This window comes from Myotis myotis, unplaced genomic scaffold (genome assembly GCF_014108235.1).
Source record: "Myotis myotis isolate mMyoMyo1 unplaced genomic scaffold, mMyoMyo1.p scaffold_m19_p_13, whole genome shotgun sequence".
Classification (NCBI taxonomy): Eukaryota; Metazoa; Chordata; class Mammalia; order Chiroptera; family Vespertilionidae; genus Myotis; species Myotis myotis.
In genome coordinates this window covers 27,915,834-27,936,099 of record NW_023416317.1, presented here as the reverse complement: position 1 = coordinate 27,936,099, position 20,266 = coordinate 27,915,834, and the positions used below count along the sequence as shown (strand labels likewise).

General features: G+C 40.1%; 1 protein-coding gene across 1 annotated transcript in view; it reads right to left on the bottom strand.

The window, feature by feature from the left end:
- Positions 1 to 16,054, bottom strand: part of COPB2 (COPI coat complex subunit beta 2) — a 35,534-nt gene extending 19,480 nt beyond the window's left edge. The window contains exons 1-6 of the mRNA XM_036332405.1: positions 15,904 to 16,054; positions 7,206 to 7,343; positions 3,972 to 4,058; positions 3,641 to 3,767; positions 2,408 to 2,556; positions 7 to 153 (exon numbers count right to left, since the gene is read on the bottom strand). Coding sequence (XP_036188298.1) covers positions 7 to 153; positions 2,408 to 2,556; positions 3,641 to 3,767; positions 3,972 to 4,058; positions 7,206 to 7,343; positions 15,904 to 15,906 — 651 coding nt within the window. The 5' untranslated portion in view covers positions 15,907 to 16,054. The remainder of the gene's footprint in view (positions 1 to 6; positions 154 to 2,407; positions 2,557 to 3,640; positions 3,768 to 3,971; positions 4,059 to 7,205; positions 7,344 to 15,903) is intronic.
- Between the last annotated feature and the right edge of the window lie 4,212 nt (positions 16,055 to 20,266).

Here is a 20,266-nt window from a genome sequence, read left to right as displayed (position 1 = left end):
ATGTACCTGATAGTCCCATATTTTAACCAGACGGTCATCTGCACCTGAAATAAGGTATGGTTTGTCGCCACCACTGTAGTAATCAATGCAATTCACGCCTTTCTCATGTCCCTCCAAAGTGAAGTTTGGTGATGAAGAGCCCAGCTGCCACACCTTCAGAGAGCAACAGCACCGCCAGTCAGTATGGGGTCTTGCTATTCAGGAGACAGCTCTACCATACCTCTGACAAAGTACGTAAAATGTGAAAGCCCAGGAGAGAGAAGCTAAAGAATGTTCATTCTTTCCACCCATTTGTCTTTGTTCTTTCTCACTTTACCTGAATTTCCAGGAGGCAGAATCATTATGGTGTAATCTGAAAATGCCAATTTCCAGGCTTTAATCCCTAGCGATTATGATTCAGTGGCTCTACAGTGAGCCCAGGAAACTAGATTTTTAACAGACACACCAGGTGACCCACAGGCTACACTCTGAGAACAACTTTAAGGGTAGAAAATGATTTTATAAGAGATTTAATATAAAGCTAATGAAATTTAATAAGATCTATTAAAAGGAGAAAATTACTGCTTAAGTGAAAGTATGTAAAAGTAGTCAAACATTACTACAGCATTAGTATTGACTTTATCTTTACAAATATTTAATAAGTGCCAAATATATTGGGAGACCCTGTGAGAAATATAGATGTGTAAACAAATGTTTGCCAAGTACTGTATACAACAAATTACTACAGCCAAAGACAAGACAATTCTTATTCTCAAGATATACCAAATTTAGTGAAAAAAATTAATCACTAAGTTTAATTCAAAGTTTCCAACCCATATCAAAAGCAAGGACAATGCAATGAAAGGAAAAAAGAGTAAGGTCAAAACCCTAAGATGTTCAGACATATAACATTTAATAGTAATTAAATTGTCAAACAATTAACATACAACATCCTATACAATAAAAAGGTATATGCAAATTGACCCTAACAGCAGAATGACTGGGAATGACTGGTCACTATGACACACACTGACCACCAGGGGGCAGACACTCAATGCAAGAGTTGCCCCCTGGTGGTCAGTGCACTCCCACAGGGGGAGCTCTGCTCAGCCACAAGCCAGGCTGACGGCTGCCAGCACAGCGGTAGTGATAGGAGTTTCTCCCGTCTCCTCAGCAGCGCTAAGGATGTCCAACTGCACCTTAGGCCTGCTCCCTGCTGGCTAGTGGACATCCCCCAAGGGCTTCCAGAGGGATGTCTGACTGCCAGCTTAGGCCCATTCCCCCCCAGGGAGCAGGCCTAAGCCAGCAGGTGGACATCCCCTAAGCCAGGGGTCCCAGATTGCAAGAGGGCACAGGCTGGGCTGAGGGACGCCCCCACTCCCGGAGTGCACAAATTTTTGTGCACTGGCCTCTAGTTATGCATAAAAGAAAAAATGTTATATAAGCATACACGTGTAAGCAAAAGTTAATGCAATATGTCATTTTAAATCTATGCACAGAGATATTTTAAATATTGTAATGGAAAAAGGAATATGAGTGCACTGACTGCAATACATTTTTAGCATCTGTTTGGGGAAGGAGGGTGACACACAGTTCCTGCCCCAAACATCAACATTTCAGGGAATAAAAATTTCCAAAGGCACATTATTATTCAATGTGAAGGCCATTAGGAGAGGCAAAAGGCAATGGAATGAATGGGATGAGCACGGATGTCTGGAGAGCTTCTCAGAGTAAATAACTGTGCTAAGCCTTGAAGGATGAGTAATTCACCAGAGGAAAATAAATCAGAAAGGGAGAGTAAAGCGTACTGCAGGCACAGGGAATAGCTACATAAGGTAAGGTTCTGTGAATATTCATGGTATCTACTAGTATAGAGAATGGTGGCTAGACCAGGGTTATAAGAGACATCTCTAATATTAGCTGAGAAGCCACTGTATTCTACATTAGGCATTTGAATTTTATCCTTAGGTTGGCAACTGGTAAGCTAGAATCCATGTTTTAGAAAGTTAACTGGCAGCGGAGAAATAGAGTAAGAAAAAGAGAATGGAGGCAGATAAAATTTAAATAATAAACAGATTCATAATCAGCAAAGGTCAACAACAAATACACTAAAAGGAGAGGAAATAGTAACCAAGAGAAGATGTGGGCATTTTTAAAATTCTGGGTTTGTAGAGGTTTAAAAGTCTTACAAAATATTGCTTCCACATGGTAAAACATCTCTTCATTAAGAACACTGAGTTGCCACAATATTTTTTCTAAACAGAATATGCCTTTCTGGATCCAAATGAAGTCCTGTTTTGACTTCAAAATGAGCTATTGAGAGAAACTTCAAAGATGGGAACAACTTTCTGGGCAGCAAGGAGTACAATACCTAAAACCACTGTATTTCACCAATAATCATAACTGACACAAATAGTAAACACCCTACCTTGATAGTTCTGTCCAAAGATGCGCTGGCAAACTGATTGTTATCTTTGGGGTTGATCACAATCTGCATAACATAATGGGTGTGTCCTTCAAACACTTGTGAGCAAGACCATTTTTTATCCCAGTCCCAGAGCTTAATAAGCATGTCATCTAGGCCAAAAGAAATTCTCAAGTTAATTGCAATTTCTGTCTCTTTCATTCAGAAGTAAGAAATCTCTGAGCCTTTTAAGGCAGCAGAACACCAATCATTTTATGACTTACAGAAACAGTGTCAGATTTGAGTAGATATTTCAAAATCCTTATTTATTCTAAGAATAAACTTAACTCTCTTCAGAAAAGTAGAGATAAAATAGAGAAATTACTAATAACAAATATAAAAATTTCATGAAAAAATGTAAGACAGACAATTTACAGGATGACAAAAGAGTAATGCAAGTTTGATTAGAATATAAGTATGGCCTGGGTGGTGTAGTACAGTGGTTGAGTGTTGATCTAGGGACCAAGAGGTCACTGGTTCGATTCCTGGTCAGGGCACATGCCTGGGTTGAGGGCTACATCGCCTGTGGGGGGCGTACAGGAGGCAGCCCATCAATGATGTTTCTCTCTCATCAATGTTTCTATCTCTCTATCCTTCTCCCTTCCTCTCTAAAAAAATCAATAAAAACACTAAAAAAAAAAAAGAATGTAAATATGACTGAACAATGATGGCAATGACTATTAGGGAATAAGCAGTTCTCTTATGCTACAAGATTGGTTTTAAAAGTTTTGAATTACTTCTCAATTTTTAACTTAAAAATGTTTCTAAGAGATATTACCAATTCAGTGCAACTTGTTTTAATTGCCCTCCAAAAGGTCCACTGTTTTATACATAATACCAAGGAGCAAACTAGTCTGAACATAAAGGTAAAACTGACGAGGGTATATGGCAATCTGCCCAAAGCTCCCTCATCAGCATGTAAATGAGCTGTCTGCTCAGATGTTTAAGCATCTAGACCTTCAGATCTTCCCTGACAGGAATTGAAGCAATTTTGCTATAAAAATCCTAAATAGAGTTGATATTTCATTAAAATATAAAAAGTACATAGCATCGATATCAAGTTAATGGATTTAAATAGTTTAAAGGCTGCTTGGAATTAGAACTCTACTTGTAGCAGCAGTAAAGAATTGCATGTCTCAGTGAATGAAAATAAATTACTCTAATAGATGCACATGAACAAAAGAGGTCACCTCTTACCACTGCTAGTGAGAATGAAAGGCTGGGTTGGATGAACAGCAATACAGCGAATGTAGTCTGAGTGCGCTTCAAACATATGAACTCTCTCCAGAGTATTGTAATTGAACACTCGAATCTGCATGTCATCCTAGAAATGGAAATTTAAAAACTATCATTACTGTTATGAAGTAAATTGCATGAAAAAATATACTACACGCTCGGGGTATAAAGCCTATGCTTCAAAACATTGCACTAATTTACAAAACAAATCAAGAATCAGAATTCTGCAACTAATTTACATAATCTTTGACCAATTCAGAAAATGGGATTAGAAATTCATATAATTACTTACCGCTCCTGTCACAACCCAATTCTTTCTTGCAACAAACTTTGCAGCTCGAACAGGAAGGTCACATACTTCAAATGTTTTCACCAGCGTCTTTAAAATTTAACAAGAATATACACTTTGAGTTATGGGAAAATAACTGAAAAATCTATTCTATTTTAAACATCTAATTTAAAAATATTAGGCTAAAATATGAAAGCTCAGCAGTCAAGTTAAAAGGAAATAGATCATTTTTTTAACAGGCTCAAAATTTAAATACTTATAAAAAATAAAAGAAAGTGAATGCTCACAAGATGAAATTCCAGATCCTCTGTGCTCCAGCATTTCCCTACTTCTCTAGCTTCATTTTTGGCTACTCCCAAACTTACCTTTACTCCTGTTCCCTCTGCCTGAAAACCCGCCCAACGGATCTTATACTTCCCTATTATAACTTAGCACCACTATAATTATGTGTTTAATATCAATCCTTCCTGCCAAGCTCTCTGAGGGCAGGAACCTTGTTCACCACTATATTCCCAGAGTCTAAAACACTGACCGGAAAACAACCAGTGTGTTATAAGTATCTGTTCAATGAACTAGCTCCTAGTTTCTTCTTTTTAAAATGAAACCCATAAACTCATAAAATAAACTCACAAACAAGAAACAATTCTTTTGTACACTTTAGCGTATGCTTCCATACAAATGTTATTTACCTCTTTTTAGTGAAATAACTAAAGAGAAACAGTGATGTAGATGTTCCTTCAAGCTGCTCCAAAAGGAGTAATATATACAGGATAAAGGTAAAAAACTAGGAGACACTCCTAGAAAGAGCAGGGATGAATGCATTTCTTTGTTCTCCCACTGTGATTCCTTGTTCTTTAAAATTCTGAAAAATCAAACTACCGTTTTTCAATCTCTTTTTTTGTACTATAGAGTAATAAAAACAGCACTCTTTACTGACTGATTAACCATGTGAATGAAACAAAAAGAACAGGGACTAGTTCATCAAAACTGTTAAGCCTACTACCCTGCTTTAGGAAGCTTCTTCAAATATTGAATAAATGGGGACATTAACTCCAACCTGTACAGCTGCTACTAGTTAACTGTGACAGGGACACTGAGAACATAGAAATACAATCTATAAGATCGCAGACAAATTCACTAAAACTCACGAGGACCCAACAAATCCAGGGATCTGGTGAGCAGTAAAAATAAAACAGCTGTAGAACCAATAGTCAAGGTTCAGGTCCACGTTAAATGCTGTAGTTGGTAAAGATGACATGAGAGCTGGTCTCCTTACTCTAAAAGCTAAGCAATCTAAAGAGAGGGAAAAACTACACATTCAACATATAAACACCCAATGTAAGTTAGGAAAAAAATGACTAACACACAGGTCTCATACACAATTTTACCTAATTTGATTTAACCCTTTTGACAAACTTGTGATGCAGGGAAGGAAACAATCTCATCTTCACTACAGATAAGTAAACTGAGCCTCAACATGGTTGAAAGGCTTGCCCATATCATTTAATTAGCAGGATGGCTTCAAATTCTAACATACTGATTTTTTAACCATTGTAGCCACCACCTTAAAAAGTATATAATATCTTCTTATTTGAAGTTCAAGTACATTTGAATTTATTTCCAAAACCCTTTTTATTTTTTTCAAGAATTTTGCTTCCAATTATACATGAGTGGTAAGTGACTCCTGTTGGTGATAAACAGGAAAGAAAAACAATCAGGGAAAACCAAAAATAGATCAACCATTCAACAAAGACTGAGTAGGCACAATGAGCCTGACTACCAGGTATGCACTTGGAGCAACAGTGGGAACTAAGACTAGGATAATCCCTGCCCTTATAGTACCTCCATTCTTGAAAAAAAGAAAATGAAACAATTTACTACTGATGAGATAAATTATTAAAGCACAAGCAGATGGCCTTGCAGGGCACATAAGGGTACAAAAGAGAAAATCAAGGCAAAGTAGATGGCCTAAAGTAGAATTATGTTACAGTAAAGCCTAGAGAAGGGTAAGGGAAATACACCAAGGTTTTAGAAATTAGTACAGAGCTGAGAGGTAGCTAAATGGAGCTGACAGAGGGGATCCCTAGAAAGAAGTAGGAAGTGTGGTGGGGGTGAGGGGAAGCATCAGCATATCTGTTAAGCATAAAATCAGAAAGGTTTCAAACATTTAGATGAAAAAGTAGACCAAAAAGAAAAGAAAACCATATGAAACAGAATGCAGATATCTGCATCAAGGCAAAAGGAATTCACAAGGTAAAGATCTGAAATTGCAGAAGACAGAGATCAAGAAATAGTAATACAGTAATAAATGGAATGTTTATTATTCATTAGTTCAACAAATAATTACTGAGCACTTACAATGGGTCAGGTAGTATTTTAGGCACATGGATGCAGCAGAGAACTAAGTGTTAATGTGCATAAAATGTCACCAATGGGGCCTTTAGTGTGCAGTCATTACTGCTTCCTTACAGTGATATAAGCTGTAACAGTATTTTTCGGTTTACTCCTGACCTTGGTTTGCGAAGCCTATTTTGCTATCTTAAATTCCTCAAATGTGAATATGTGAATTTTCATCTGTATTTAATAACTTAATCTTGGACACTGCGGATAATTACTGTATAAGCAGACATTAACTGTATGGTAAAGTGCTGACTATATGTTCTTTACTTTGAAAGAAAAAGATTAAGGATGGTCAAGAAAGATTAGAAAATATGAGATAAACTAATTTGAAGGATACATTATTTACTCATATGAAAAAGAGAACAAAACAAGCATTTAAGGTAAATATTCTGTAAAATGCATAGTCTAATATGCGTAATCAAAAGCTGACTACAAATATTTTGCTGATGTAATTTAAAATTTGTATGGCTGATTGAAAGTTATTTACATACCATATTAAGCACTGGGAGAAAAAATTTAAAATCCCATTCTTGAGATTGTTAAAATATTCACTAAATGGAAAATTAAGTACTATTAATTACTTACTCATTGGTGGCGGTTTCCTTAATCTCAAAGAAAAACTAATGCTCCATACATAATAATTTAACATTTAAATACTGCATAATACAAGCCCAGAACAGTATCTTCCACAAGCTATGTTCCTCTTTATTGAAAATACTTTGTAACAATTTGAGAAAGCAATCTGAACATAGCTACTGGACTCTGCTATAGTTCTTCTTTCTCATTATAAACATAGTCTAACACAGCATTTCTAATAAAGTCCTTAAAAATTCCTACCTGTGTTTCATGATTCCAAACACACACACTGCCATTGTAAAGACTCGCTAACATCCATGGCTCTGTGGGATGCAAATCCACACTCTTAACTCGATCAGACCGAGCAGTTAGCTTTCTCTTGATATCAAGTCGTAGAGGCTAAGAAGAAACAACATTTAAAAAAATGTAAATTGCTATGCCAAATAAAATGTTTGAGATTGTAGCTAAAAACAGTGTATTAACAACAGGCTTACAAAACAATTCAGTTTTTGCTTTGCTAAATTGTAGAGTTTCAAGCCTAAACGTCTGGATGGAGAAGTAGACCAAAAACAACAACAAAAACCCAGAATACATGTTACCTGCAAAGCAAAGAAATTCACAAGGTAAATTCTTCTACTTCGTCACTTATATACACAAAAAATATAAATATTTAAAAATTTTAAATTTATAGCTGAAGTTGTCAAGCATTTTGGTCTCAGGACACATTTATACTCTTAAAAAAGTATCTTAATAAAGCTTTTATATGGGTTATATCTATTGATATTTACCATGTTAAAAATTAAAACTAACAACTTAAAATATTTATGTATTAAGTCATGTTCAAATAACAATAAACCCATCTCATGTTAACTTAACACACTTTTATGAAAAATAATTATATTTTCAAAAAAATTTAGTGAGAAGAGTGGCAATGTTTCACATTCTTACAAAACTTTAAATTCTGATTTAATAGAGAATAGTTGTTTTCTCATATCTGCTTAGGTTTTCAATATGTTGTAATATGTTGTTTTGGTTGATGCATATGAAAACACATCTGGCCTCACAAAGATATTTAGTTAGAAAGAAAGAAATATTTTAACTTTTTTTCAAATAACTGTGGATATTCTTCTTTGATAACAACACCAACACTTAACAAGTGGTAGTTTTTTAAAGGTCACTTGCAATGTAAAATCTGAAACCATACAAATGAACTTTTTACACTTTGTTACTTAAAATCCATTGATCTATTTTGAATAGATCCATGCATCATTTTGTAACATCATGCACTGATCATTTGGAAACAGTTGCTTCACTGAATTATGCAAATCTTCCAAATGTTGACATATCTCATTACATGGTATCAGAATCACATTCATTAACATCATCACCAACTTCAACTGATTTTTTAAGAATTACAAATCTGTTAAGGTCAGTGATAAAAGTTTTCTAAAATTCTAACTCACTGAAAAGCTCTAATTTTATTATTAGCAACAAATGCTGTCAGTGATCAAATAACTTGTTTCAGTTTTTAGAAAATGTATGCCAAATAATCAAGTCTGAGCAACCACAGTTTGTCAGCCACTATTACAAGTAAAGCTAGCAACACAACAGAAGTGCCTCATGCATACTTCCCATTCCATCACACAGAATAATTAAAAGTTGTATACACAGTGTTGAGATGTGATAAAATTAGTAATTTTTATTGCTTCATCAATGACATTCTTAATGAAACTGGCTCTTTAGATAAAATTGTGTGACAGTGAAGAAATACACTATCAGTACAATTTGGTGACACTGGCAATTTCACCTTTCATTACTTTTACAGCATGAGATATATGTTACAAATATCAACACAGTAAAAAAGGCCCATAGTGTCTTACTATTAGGAAACAGTTTTAATTTGTGGACCTTCTGAAAAAATATGGGGACTCCTACGAGATCACAGATCACATGTTTAGACCCTGGGTTTATAGACTATCCAGTAAATAAATATAAAATATCTACTAAATCACAAATTCTTGCCCATGTCATTGGTATCACACAAGAAAATATTCTTAAGTGTTATTCATGAAGTCTTAGTAACACTAAATTATAGTATTAATCAAAACAGTATAGTATTGGCATAAAAACAGACAGATCAATGGAACAGAATAGAGAGCCCAGAAATAAACCTACACATATATGTAGTCAAGTAATCTTCTATTTATACTAATAAAAGAGTAATATGCTAATTAGACCAGGACACCTTCCGCAGACCTTCTGGATGTCCTTCCAGATAAAGCCGGGGGCTTGGCAAGCCTGCAAACCACCCCTCAGCCCCTCGCCCAGGCCGGCCACGCCCCCCGCGGGACCCTCACCCCAATGGGGGATGGCCAGCCTGCAAATGGCCCTCAGGCTCTTGCCCAGGCCAGCCACACCCCCCAGTGGGGAACCCCCACCCTGAAGGGGATGTGGCCAGCCTGAAAACGGCCCTCAGCCCCTCACCCAGGCTGGCCATGCCCCCCAGAGGGAACCCCCACCACGATAGGGGTGGCCGGCCTGCAAACTGCCCCAGGCCCCTCACCCAGGCCAGGCGACCCCCACCCTGATCCAGAACCCCCTTCAGGGTAGACCAGCTGGCCCCCAACCATGCATCAGGCCTCTATCTTCTATACTAATAAAAGGGTAATATGCTAATTAGACTGGGAGACCTTCTGGACATCCTTCCAGACAAAGCCATGGTGGTGGGGCTGAGGCAGAGGCGGTTAGGGGTGATCAGGCCAGGAGGGGAGGACAGCTGGGGGCAAGCAGGCTGGCGGGGGGAGCAGCTGGGGGCAAGCAGGCTGGCAGGGGGGCAGTTGGGGGCAAGTAGGCTGGCGGAGGGGGCAGTTGGGGGCGAGCAGGCCAGTGGGGGGGGCAGTTGGAGGTGATCAGGCCAGCAAGGGGAGGCAGTTGGGGGCGAGAAGGCCGGCAGGCAGAGTGGTCAGGGGTGATTAGACAGGCAGGCAGGCAGGCAGACGAGCGGTTAGGAGCCAGCAGCCCGGGATTGTGAAAGGGATGTCCAACTGCCGGTTTAGGCCCGATCCCTGTCAGACATCCCCCGAGGGGTCCCAGACTGGAGAGGGTGCAAGCTGGGCTGAAGGACACCCCTCCCCCTGCGCAAATTTCATGCACAGGGCCACTAGTATATATATAAAAGGCTAAGAGACTGGCCAACCGGCCAGTAGGTATGATGTGCACTGACCACCAGGGGACAGACACTCAACGCAGGAGCTGCTGAGCGACAGCAACTTTGCAGAGTGCCCTCTCCCACTTCCAGACCCCTCGGGGTTGTCGGAGAGCCTGTTTCGGCCTGATCCCCGCAGGCTAGGCCAAGGGACCCCACCTACAGGAGGGACCCCACTCACTCCGCAGACGTCCTTCGAGCTGCGGCGCTGCCCCAGGTGCGGCCAGAGAGGGACCATGGGAGGTTGGCTCCAGGGCGTGTCCAGCCCATCTTGCCCAGTCCCGCCCCACCAGCCACCTTCTAATTAATTTCCTATCAATGTGCACGAATTCTTGCACCAAGCCACTAGATTGTGATAAAGGAGTCAAGAATACACAACAGGGAAAGGCAGTCTCTTTAATAAATGGTGTTGGGAAAACTGATAAACACATGCAAAACAATGAAGCTGAACTTCTATCTTACACCATCCATAAAAATTGACTCAAGACTTCAATGTAAGACCAGAAACCATAAAACTCCTAGAAGAAAACATAGGAACAAAGCTCCTCAACATCCATCGCAGATATTATTTTTTAATCTGATACCAAAAACAAAGGCAACGACAATAAAAATAAATAAGTGGGACTACATCAAACTAAAAAGCTTCTCCACAGCAAAGGCAACCATCAATAAAATGAAAAGGCAACCTACTGAATGAGAGAAAATAATTGCAAATTATATATCTGATTAGGGGCTAATAGCCAAAACATATTAAAAATTCCTACTACTCAATAGCAAAAAACAAAAAAAAAATCCAATTTAAAATGGGACAGATGATTTGAACAGACTTATTTCTACAGAACACATATGGCCAACAGGTATGTGAAAAGATGCTCAACATCACTGCTCACCAGGGAAATGCAAGTCAAAAACCACAGAAGAGCCCTGGCTGGGTGGCTTAGTTGGTTGGAGTGTCATCCCATACACCAAAAGGTTGGTTATGAGTTCAATCCCCAATTGGGGCATATACGGGAGGCAACTGATAGATATGTTTCTCTCTTTCTCAAATCAATAAAAACATATCCTTGTGTGAGGATTTAAAAATAAAAATACATACATACATATATACATACATAAAACATATTCTTGGGTGCAAATTAAAAAAACACACACAACCACCACCACACTATAAGATATAACCTCACACTTGTTAGAATGGCTGAATCAAAAATACAAGAAATAACAAGTGTGGGCGAGGATACAGAGAAAAGGGAACCCTTGTGCACTCTTGGTGGGAATATTAATTGTTGCAGCCACTATGGAAAACAGTATGGAGGATCCTCAAAAAATTAAAAAATAGAACTACATGATACAGCAATCCCACTTCTGGGGATTTATCTGAAGAACATGAAAGCACCAACTCAGAAAGGTATCTGCACCCATCAATGGGTAAATAAATATGATACACATACACACACAATGAAATTTTATCCGGCCATTCAAAGAATGAAAGCTTGCCACTGTGACAACATGGATGGATGTTAAGGGCATTATGCTAAGTGAAATAAGTCAGACAGAAAAAGACAAATACTGTATGATCTCACTTATATGTGGAATTTAATAAAAACAAACTCATAGATCTGTTCATAGAGAAACCATTGGTGGTTGCAAGGGGCAAGGAATAAGGGATTGGTGAAATGGGTGAAGAAGTCAAAGAGTTCAGACTTCCACTTATAAAATAAGTCATGGGGACAGTATGATGACTATAATTAATAATACTGCATTGCATATTTGAAAGTTGTTATGTATTGTGATGGATATTAACTGGACTTACTGTGGTGGTGATCATTTCACAATATGTATATACAAATATCTAATCACTATATTGCGATTATTGCTATATTTCAATTATATATTGAAACTAATGTGTTATATGTCAATTATACCTCAACAAAAATAAATCAAGTTCTTCGGAGGAAAGTAGATTTATTTTGGCAATAATGCTAGGCAATGTAATGTGTAATCAATATGGGCTATATCTATGTCCACGAAGGCCTTTGGAGTCAAATGGGAGTGGTTATATTATTTTAATGAATTTAAGTTACGGGAACCTAATGGAACGTAGAACAATTTTAAACAAGAACTAAAATACTCCCTCTCAAGCCAGAAAATATTAATAGTTTAAAATTGTCTTTTTCAACCTGGATTCCTCATCTAAACCACAGAACAGAAAATGATTTAAATAATTTAATTCTCCCAAAGGTACCATTCCAGGAGAAAAGTTAATTCATTATATACATGATGCCTTATGGCAGTAGCCTTAATTCTCTCTTTTAAAAGCAAATTGAGGAAGACTGATTTAAAATCTATTTCCCCTTCAACAGGTCTTAAACACAAACTAAAAGTTTATCTGGCAAGGTGAGTTACCATCAAATTTTTATTTTTGTGAGCATCCATGATGCTCATGAATGGGACAGAAATTTAAGGTTACTTTTTAACACAAAATGAAGATCACTAGATAATTTCTGCAGAGAGAATTTCCTGAGACAAAGCAAACACCTCACAAGGCTTTTGTTCATATTTTGGCATCTGTATCAAATTTGGGTCACTGATTACTTCGAACCTTGTTCTTACGTCTATACATGCCTTTCCACTTTTACCACCAACCTGTTCCTCTTAATTTACTTTAAAAGATCTGAGTTCTCTGGCTCTTCTCTATGATCACCACAACCATGTTTCCACTGTCATACCTTCCTCTCCATCTCAAACTTTCTACTTTCAAACCATCACCTTCACATTCTTTGCTCATTTAGGGAAGCAGAACCTTTTACTTCATCCATTTCTGAATTTTGCCCCATTAATTATCATTACAAATTTTTAACTTTTTCTGACCTCTTCAGAGTCAACAAACATGAAGTGTCTGTTATGTACCAGGAACCATGGTGAGGGCTTTCACTAAGCCAGCATATCTCCTATTTTTCCTCTCTAAATGAGGAAATTGGACACTTACAAACTGTGTATATTTTATCATTAAAAGGTTTTAAATAACTGATTATCTAAAAAACAGTGCTCCAGGAAGGTGAGACAAGGGACTGAGCAACCTCAGTACACTTTTGAAAAAAAAAAAAATACAATTTTTATTTCAGAGAAGAGGGAAAGATAGAAACAACCATGATGAGAATCATTGATCAGTTGCTGCCTGAACGCCCCCTACTGGGGACGGAGCACACAACCTAGGCATGTGCCCTGACAGGGAATGGAACTTTGACCTCCTGGTTCGTAGGTCGAAGGTTACACTGGGCCACACTGGCCTGGCAACCCTAGTATACCTTTACCTATGCCCAATGCACAAATTCTAGTTTCAAAAGCACAGCCAAGAGCTCTTGCTATAACTCTCCCAACATTTAAGTGACTACTTGGAATGAGACATTGTACTAGGCACTCCGGAATACAAAGATTAAAACACTCGAACTGAACCCTCGATTCTAAATTACTCCCTCCATCTTCCCAAAGCTGGATTCATTTAGTACTCAGCTGAAATCCTTCTGTCACCAGTATGATCTTTCTTATTACCCTAGCTAGAAGTAACCTTTCCTATGGGATCCTGTAGATTAAATTTTAACCTTTAAAAATAATACAGTCTCTATTTCTAGAGTAAATGTTCTTTAAGGGTAGGAACATTGCTTTTTCGTGACTTTATCTCCACAGCACCCTATATAAGTATGTAAGTATACCTCGGAGATACTTCAGTCTGGTTTTAGATCATTGCAATAAGACAAGTCACACAAATTTTTTGGTTTCCCAGTGCACGTAAAAATTATGTTTACGCTATACTGTAGTCCATTAAGTGTGCAATAATAGCATTGTGTCTAAAAAACAATACCATAATTTAAATACTTTATTGCTAAAAAAATGCTAAACATCGCCTGAGCCTTCAGCAAGTTGTAATCTTTTTGCTGGTGGAAAGTCTTACCTTCAATTTTTAAAATACCCGATTTTTGTGAAGTGCAATATAGAAAAATAAAATGAGGTATGCCTGTATTTAGGTATGGGGGTTTAGGAACAGACATTACAATCCAGGTCTAGAGAATCATGTTGAAATCAAATTTCAGTTCCACCATTCATTTAAAACGTGCAATAGTGGGCAAGTTTACTTAGCTTCTCTCAGGCTGGACACAAGTAAAAGAGGGATAATACAATTATCTGTTTCTTAGTGTTATGAGAATTAGGAGGCAAAAGTTTAGCAAAGTGCATGGAACATAATAAACACTTTATGGTAAAGGAGTAAATGAAGAAATTCATTCTGGATATTACACAATAGATTTAAAATGTATTAAAGAATGAAGGAGCCCTGACCCAGTTGCCTCAGTGGATAGAGCATCGGCCTATGGACTAAAGGGTCCCGGGTTCAAATCCGGTCAGGGGCACATGCCCGGGTTGCAGGTTCGATCCCCAGTAGGGTGCAGTCAATGATTCTCTCATCATTGATGTTTCTATCTCTTTCCCTCTCCCTTCCTCTCTGAAATCAATAAAAATATATTTTAAAAAATGAAGGAAATATTTCACTATAAAAATATATTCTTAAATGCAAAAGAAAACTAAATTATGAGCCAAGGGCCTTTTCCAAAAAAGGTCACAAGCCCAAGCAGGTCGTCGGCAATATGAGGTGGTGTAACTAAGTGACTGGAAGTCTTGTTCAGGGCTCTTAACCTGGGGACCAAGCAAGTTCATGGATGAGACTGGGGATGGGGTGTCCGTGAGCAAACCCATTGAAATGTTACGCAGCACTGTGCTTCTCTATGCATTTTTCTGGGAGCAGCTATACTTCCACCAGGTTACCCACGGAATCAATCTCTGTTGTAGTTCTGTCTCAATTTCCCTCGTACAAACTTAATTACAAGTTTAATTTTCTAATTGCCAGATGAGGAACTTGGACTTAATACCTAAGCTTCAAAATCTTTGAACCTGTGCTTCACAAGCAAAAAAAAAAAAAGCAAAGACAGGACAATGTTTAAATATAAAATACTGACTTTCTCACTTTTTTTTCCAGAAAGGATATATTCACACTATTGTTTTTCTTTTAATTAAACACTCCTGTAAAAAATATTTCAGGGCATTTTTGAGGGTGAGAACGATGACCAAAAAAAAAAAAAAGTGCTGTCGACTGCCATTCTTACCAGGCACCATATTTGCAAATGCAGAAAGGCAAGCCGGTTTTACGAACTCTCTCACCCTTCTTTTCCCCCTAGAAACCCAGGTCATAATCGCAAAGCATTTAAAATTCCACTTTTGACTCCATTACACACTTTATTTTCTTTCTCTCTTCTGCCTCTCTGCCTAAGTCCGTAGTCTGTGGTCAGCACACGCTACACCAGGAGTAAGTCCCACCTGAGCGCAGGGCCAGCTGAGGCCGTTTGAGGGCAGAGCGCCGTAACTATGCCAAGGCCCCCAAGTCCGTTTTCCGCCTCTGCATCCCCTGCCCCGCGGACCTCACCCCCGCCCCCACAGGCTTCAGGAGCTGACACAAGCCCTGGGCACCCGAGGAGTCGGAGACCCCGCCACTCCAGGTGCTGCTGCCCTAAACCACCGCCGACTCCTGGGTCCCACCGCCTCCTCACCAACTCGCACTAGACCAGGACCCCACAGGCCTGAGGCGGCGGCCACGTCGGGACCCCAGGCCGCTTCTTACCGCGGCCCCCTGTCCAGGAGCCCCAGGAATGTCCCCCCGGCACCCGCCCAAGGGACCTTGCTCCCCACACCAGGGTCTGCGCCTACCATGGCTCTGTCGGTTCGAGCCCAGACGCCCTCACTTGCAACCGGCGACACAGCCCCTGCAGAGACCGACGGACCCGCTGACCGACCGACTGACGTGGAACTTCCGGGAAGCAGTTCTCGCGATAGGAGACCAAGACGCGAGCGCCTGCGCCAACCCGGAGTAGGCCTGACGTTGTCCAAGCCCCGCCCCAGTTTCCTAGGCAACAGGGCCCGCCCCAAGGAGCCTAGCCCTCCTGGCTCAGCAAGGGTAGGTGGGGTGTGGCCTGCCGGGGCTGAGTGTGGATGAGAATCTGAAAACCAAGAGCTAAAAAGGATGGGAAAAACGGAAAGGTTAATTCCCGCTGGACGCCGAGGATTCCGGTGCAGAGGCTGAGAAGCGCCGTGGGGCCTGCGCTGCTTCTGGCTAAGCAGAGGGAGGCGGGGAGGGAAGGCGAGGCAAGACTCTACCAGTGGTTCTCAACCTTCTGGCCCTTTAAATACAGTTCCTCATGTTGTGACCCAACCATAACATTGTTTTCGTTGCTACTTCATAACTGTAATGTTGCTACTGTTATGAATCCTAATGTAAATATCTGATATGCAGGATGGTCTTAGTCGATCCCTGTGAAAGGGTCGTTCCACCGCCAAAGGGATCGCGACCCACAGGTTGAGAACCGCTGCGAGCGCACCGTACCCTGCGGGCCCTAGACCGTTTCTGATTGAGGCTGGGAAGGTACAGGCTGGACTCCCGGCCGAGTTTCAGGCCTCTGAGGTCAGAGGGGAGCGAAGAGCCTTCAGTTGTGGGGCTCCCAGAAGATGAGACTCCCCAGGTGTACCTGATTACTTCTTCTTAAGCATCGCCTGGGTGCCAGACATACGTCCTCACATCTGATCTGAATTACCTCCTCTTTACTAATGAGGAAACAAAGGCTCAGAGAAGTGTCCTGGCCAAGGCTGCATATTAAGTGATAACAGTCAGAATCTAATCCTTGACTGATAAGTCTTGTGTTCTTTGTACAACAGTAAAGTATCTCTTCATTAAGGTAGTTGAACTCTAGACAAAGGGACCTGTGCCATAAGGGGTTACAAAATAAAGTATGAGAACATTATCCTACCACCCTTCACCCTCCTACATTTCTGCTTAAAAAAAAAAAAATAGAAAAAAACACTGTAGGCCAAATAAAACTTGCCCTCTGGCTATATGTAAATGAGTAACTCTGGCCTGAGGGGAGCCTTCGAATTTTTTTGACCTCTGGATTTTCAGAAAGGCAAAAATGAAAATATATGTGTGCTGAAAGTGATATTCAGAGGAAGTCTGGACTCTGAACTAGATTATTTGGCTTTTAATAGGAGCTTTGCTAGACCTCAGTTTTCCTTATTTAAAAAAAAGACTAAATTGGGTAATTTCTAAAGTTCCTTTCCTTCCCGACAATCTGTGTTTCTGTGATATTCAATAGTAGAAAGAAGAGTGGGTCTAGAACTGGGTTTTAGGGCCAGCAGTGTGATGTTATGAAATGTAAATTGAAACTAATAATTGAATACTTTGCTTATGTTTCAGCTTAATTGTAGATCACAAGAACTGAAAATTTTATAATATGAACTATATCTAATTTGCTTGAATAATGGAGCTTGCAGTATTTCTGATTCCTGGATACTCTTTCACTTGAACAAGTATCTTCAGACTTGGCACTGTACCAAGTAACCCTATATAATAAAAGGCTAATATGCAAATTGTCCCCTCAACAGGGAGTACCACCAGGAGTTCAACCAGGAGTTCGTTCGATCAGGAGGCGGGGCCAGCCTGCCAACTGCCCTTGGCCCAATGGGCCCCTGTGCACAAATTCGTGCACCAGACCTCTAGTATAAAATAAAATGATACATCACCTCTATTCTCAAGGAACTGGTATTGATGAGGGGCTGAGCCCCCACTTATCATACTCACTTTGTATCTTTTTTCCCACTGCAGTTAACCATCATTGAGCCCTGCAGTTGTGCACTGAAAATCCATTCTTCTTTAAACCATTACATACTGAATCTGTACTATATCCAAAGCACTACGCTAGGTGCCACCTGAAAATTATACCTATAAAAATCTAGTCTTGGATGTTGGTTGAAAGAAATTCCATTTTAAAGAAATAAAATTCTCAAATATGAACTAATACATAAAATAGCACTACATATATGTGTGTATATTCCTTTGTGTTCAATTGTGGGTTTAAAATAAACTCTTTTGATTATTCTTTGGTTTAAAGGAAATTGGAAGTTTAGGAAAATAGCTCTGGGGAAAAAAAGAAATATGGACAAGCTTCACAAATTGGTACAGGGTTTCCCACGAGGTTGATTGCAATTGATCAACAGATCTTAAAGTCTTACCTGATCAATTTCTAGGATGACTGTTTCAACCCTGCCTTTTTGCTGCTCCTGGGAGAATTCCAAGTGGAAGTTCAGCCAGCAGTGTTTATATCAGTACCTAATATACACCCTTCCCTCCTCACTCTATTTCCACCTCTTCATAAGAAGGAAGTGAAAAGAATTTCTAAGGAAATGTCTACTTGGTATTTAAAAATACATATATATACAGTCCTAGCCAGGTAGCTCAGTTGGAGCATTGTCCCGATATGCCAAGGTTGTGGGTTCGATCACTGGTCAGGGCACATACAACAATCAACCAGTGAATACATAAATCAGTAAATAAAATAAAGAAAAATACATATATGCATGCCACATCATTTAGCAAAATGGTAAGAGCATAAGAACCTACTTTCTCTTTTCGAAGAGGTTACACTTTATAAGCAGGAATGGTTAGTTTTGCACAAATAACTGAGTACCAGAAAGAAGAGAGAGAGAGAGAGAGAGAGAGAGAGAGAGAGAGAGAGAGAGAGAGAACGCGCAATAATAGAGGACAAAATACCTGGTTGGAAAGTAACAATTTTCATAAAGGAGACAGAACTTGCGCTGATCCTTGGGGTAAAGAATATGTGATATGTTTGAAGACCAGAAAAAGTCCAGTTCATTTGGAGAATGGTATTCATTGAGAAGGGCAGTGAGGGAGAGGGCTGGAGAGGAAAGATGGGGCTAGGTCCTGAAGATTTTAACCTAGGGAGGAGTTGGGCTTTGCTTCAGTAAGTAATTGGGTACTATTAGAAAAGAAACCTGTTCATATCTGTGCCCTATAAAATATATTTATTGTTGATGTGTATGAAGAAATGGATTGGAACAGTGAAATACTTTATATAAATTTTGGGGAAGTAGGTGTGGAAATAACAGTAATAATAACTGTTATTGAATGCCTACTATGTACCCAGCTTTGGTACCCAACAGCACTTTTCATGCTGCACTTCATATAGTAATACCAAAAGATAGGCATTTTCTCCAACTTAGTGATATAAAAACTAAGGCCCAAGTGTATTAAGTAATACGTTCCCTGCCACACTGCTCTAGCATGAGTGACAGACTTGAGATCTGAACTCAATTCTATCTCCAAAACGAATGCTCTTTTACTAGAATGTTATTTCTTCTGTTTTCACTGAGAAGCTAGAATCAACAGGATACACAAATATTTGTTGTGAGTTAAAGGATTGGAAGGCATCCTAATGCTAATGTTTTGACTTTAATGAACCCAGAAGAATATCTTTAACTAGAGGCCTGGTCCACGAATTCGTGCACCAGTGGGGTCCCTCAGCCTGGCCTGCGGGATCGGGCCGAAACCAGCTCTCTGACATCCCCTGAGGGGTCCCAGATTGCAAGAGGACGCAGGCCAGGCTGAGGGAACCCACCAGTGCATGATCAGGGCCAGGGAGGGACATGAGATGTTGGCCAGCTGGGGAGGGACTGCGGGAGGGCTCCAGGGCATGTCCGGCCTGTCTCGCTCTGTCCCCAATTGGCCGGACCCTTGCTTCAAACTCACCTATCAGTTGGAGCATCTGCCTCCTGGTGGTCAGTGCATGTCATAACGAGCAGTTGAACCACCTTAGCATATCATTAACATGTTACACTTTGATTGGTTGAACGGCTGACTGCGACTGGACACTTAGCATATTAGGCTTTTATTATATAGGACTAGAGGCCCAGTGCTTGAAAATTTATGCACTGGTGGGGTGTCCCTCAGCCTGACCTGCACCCTCTCGCAATCTGGGGCCCCTCGGGGAGGGTCGCTAGGCCTGGCCTGAGATCAGGGCCTATTCCGGCTTTCCTTCCCCCAGCTGCAGGCAGCTGGCTCCACCCCTGCCGCTGACACTGCTTGTCATCTGTGCACACTGCCCCCCCCCCCCCCCCCCGCCACTGGTGGCCTCCCTCTGCAGGCAACAGGCATGGGGTGCGATGGCTTGGCTGGCCTGGGCCTCCCTCTGCGGGGCGATCACTGGCCAGCTGCATACCTGCCACA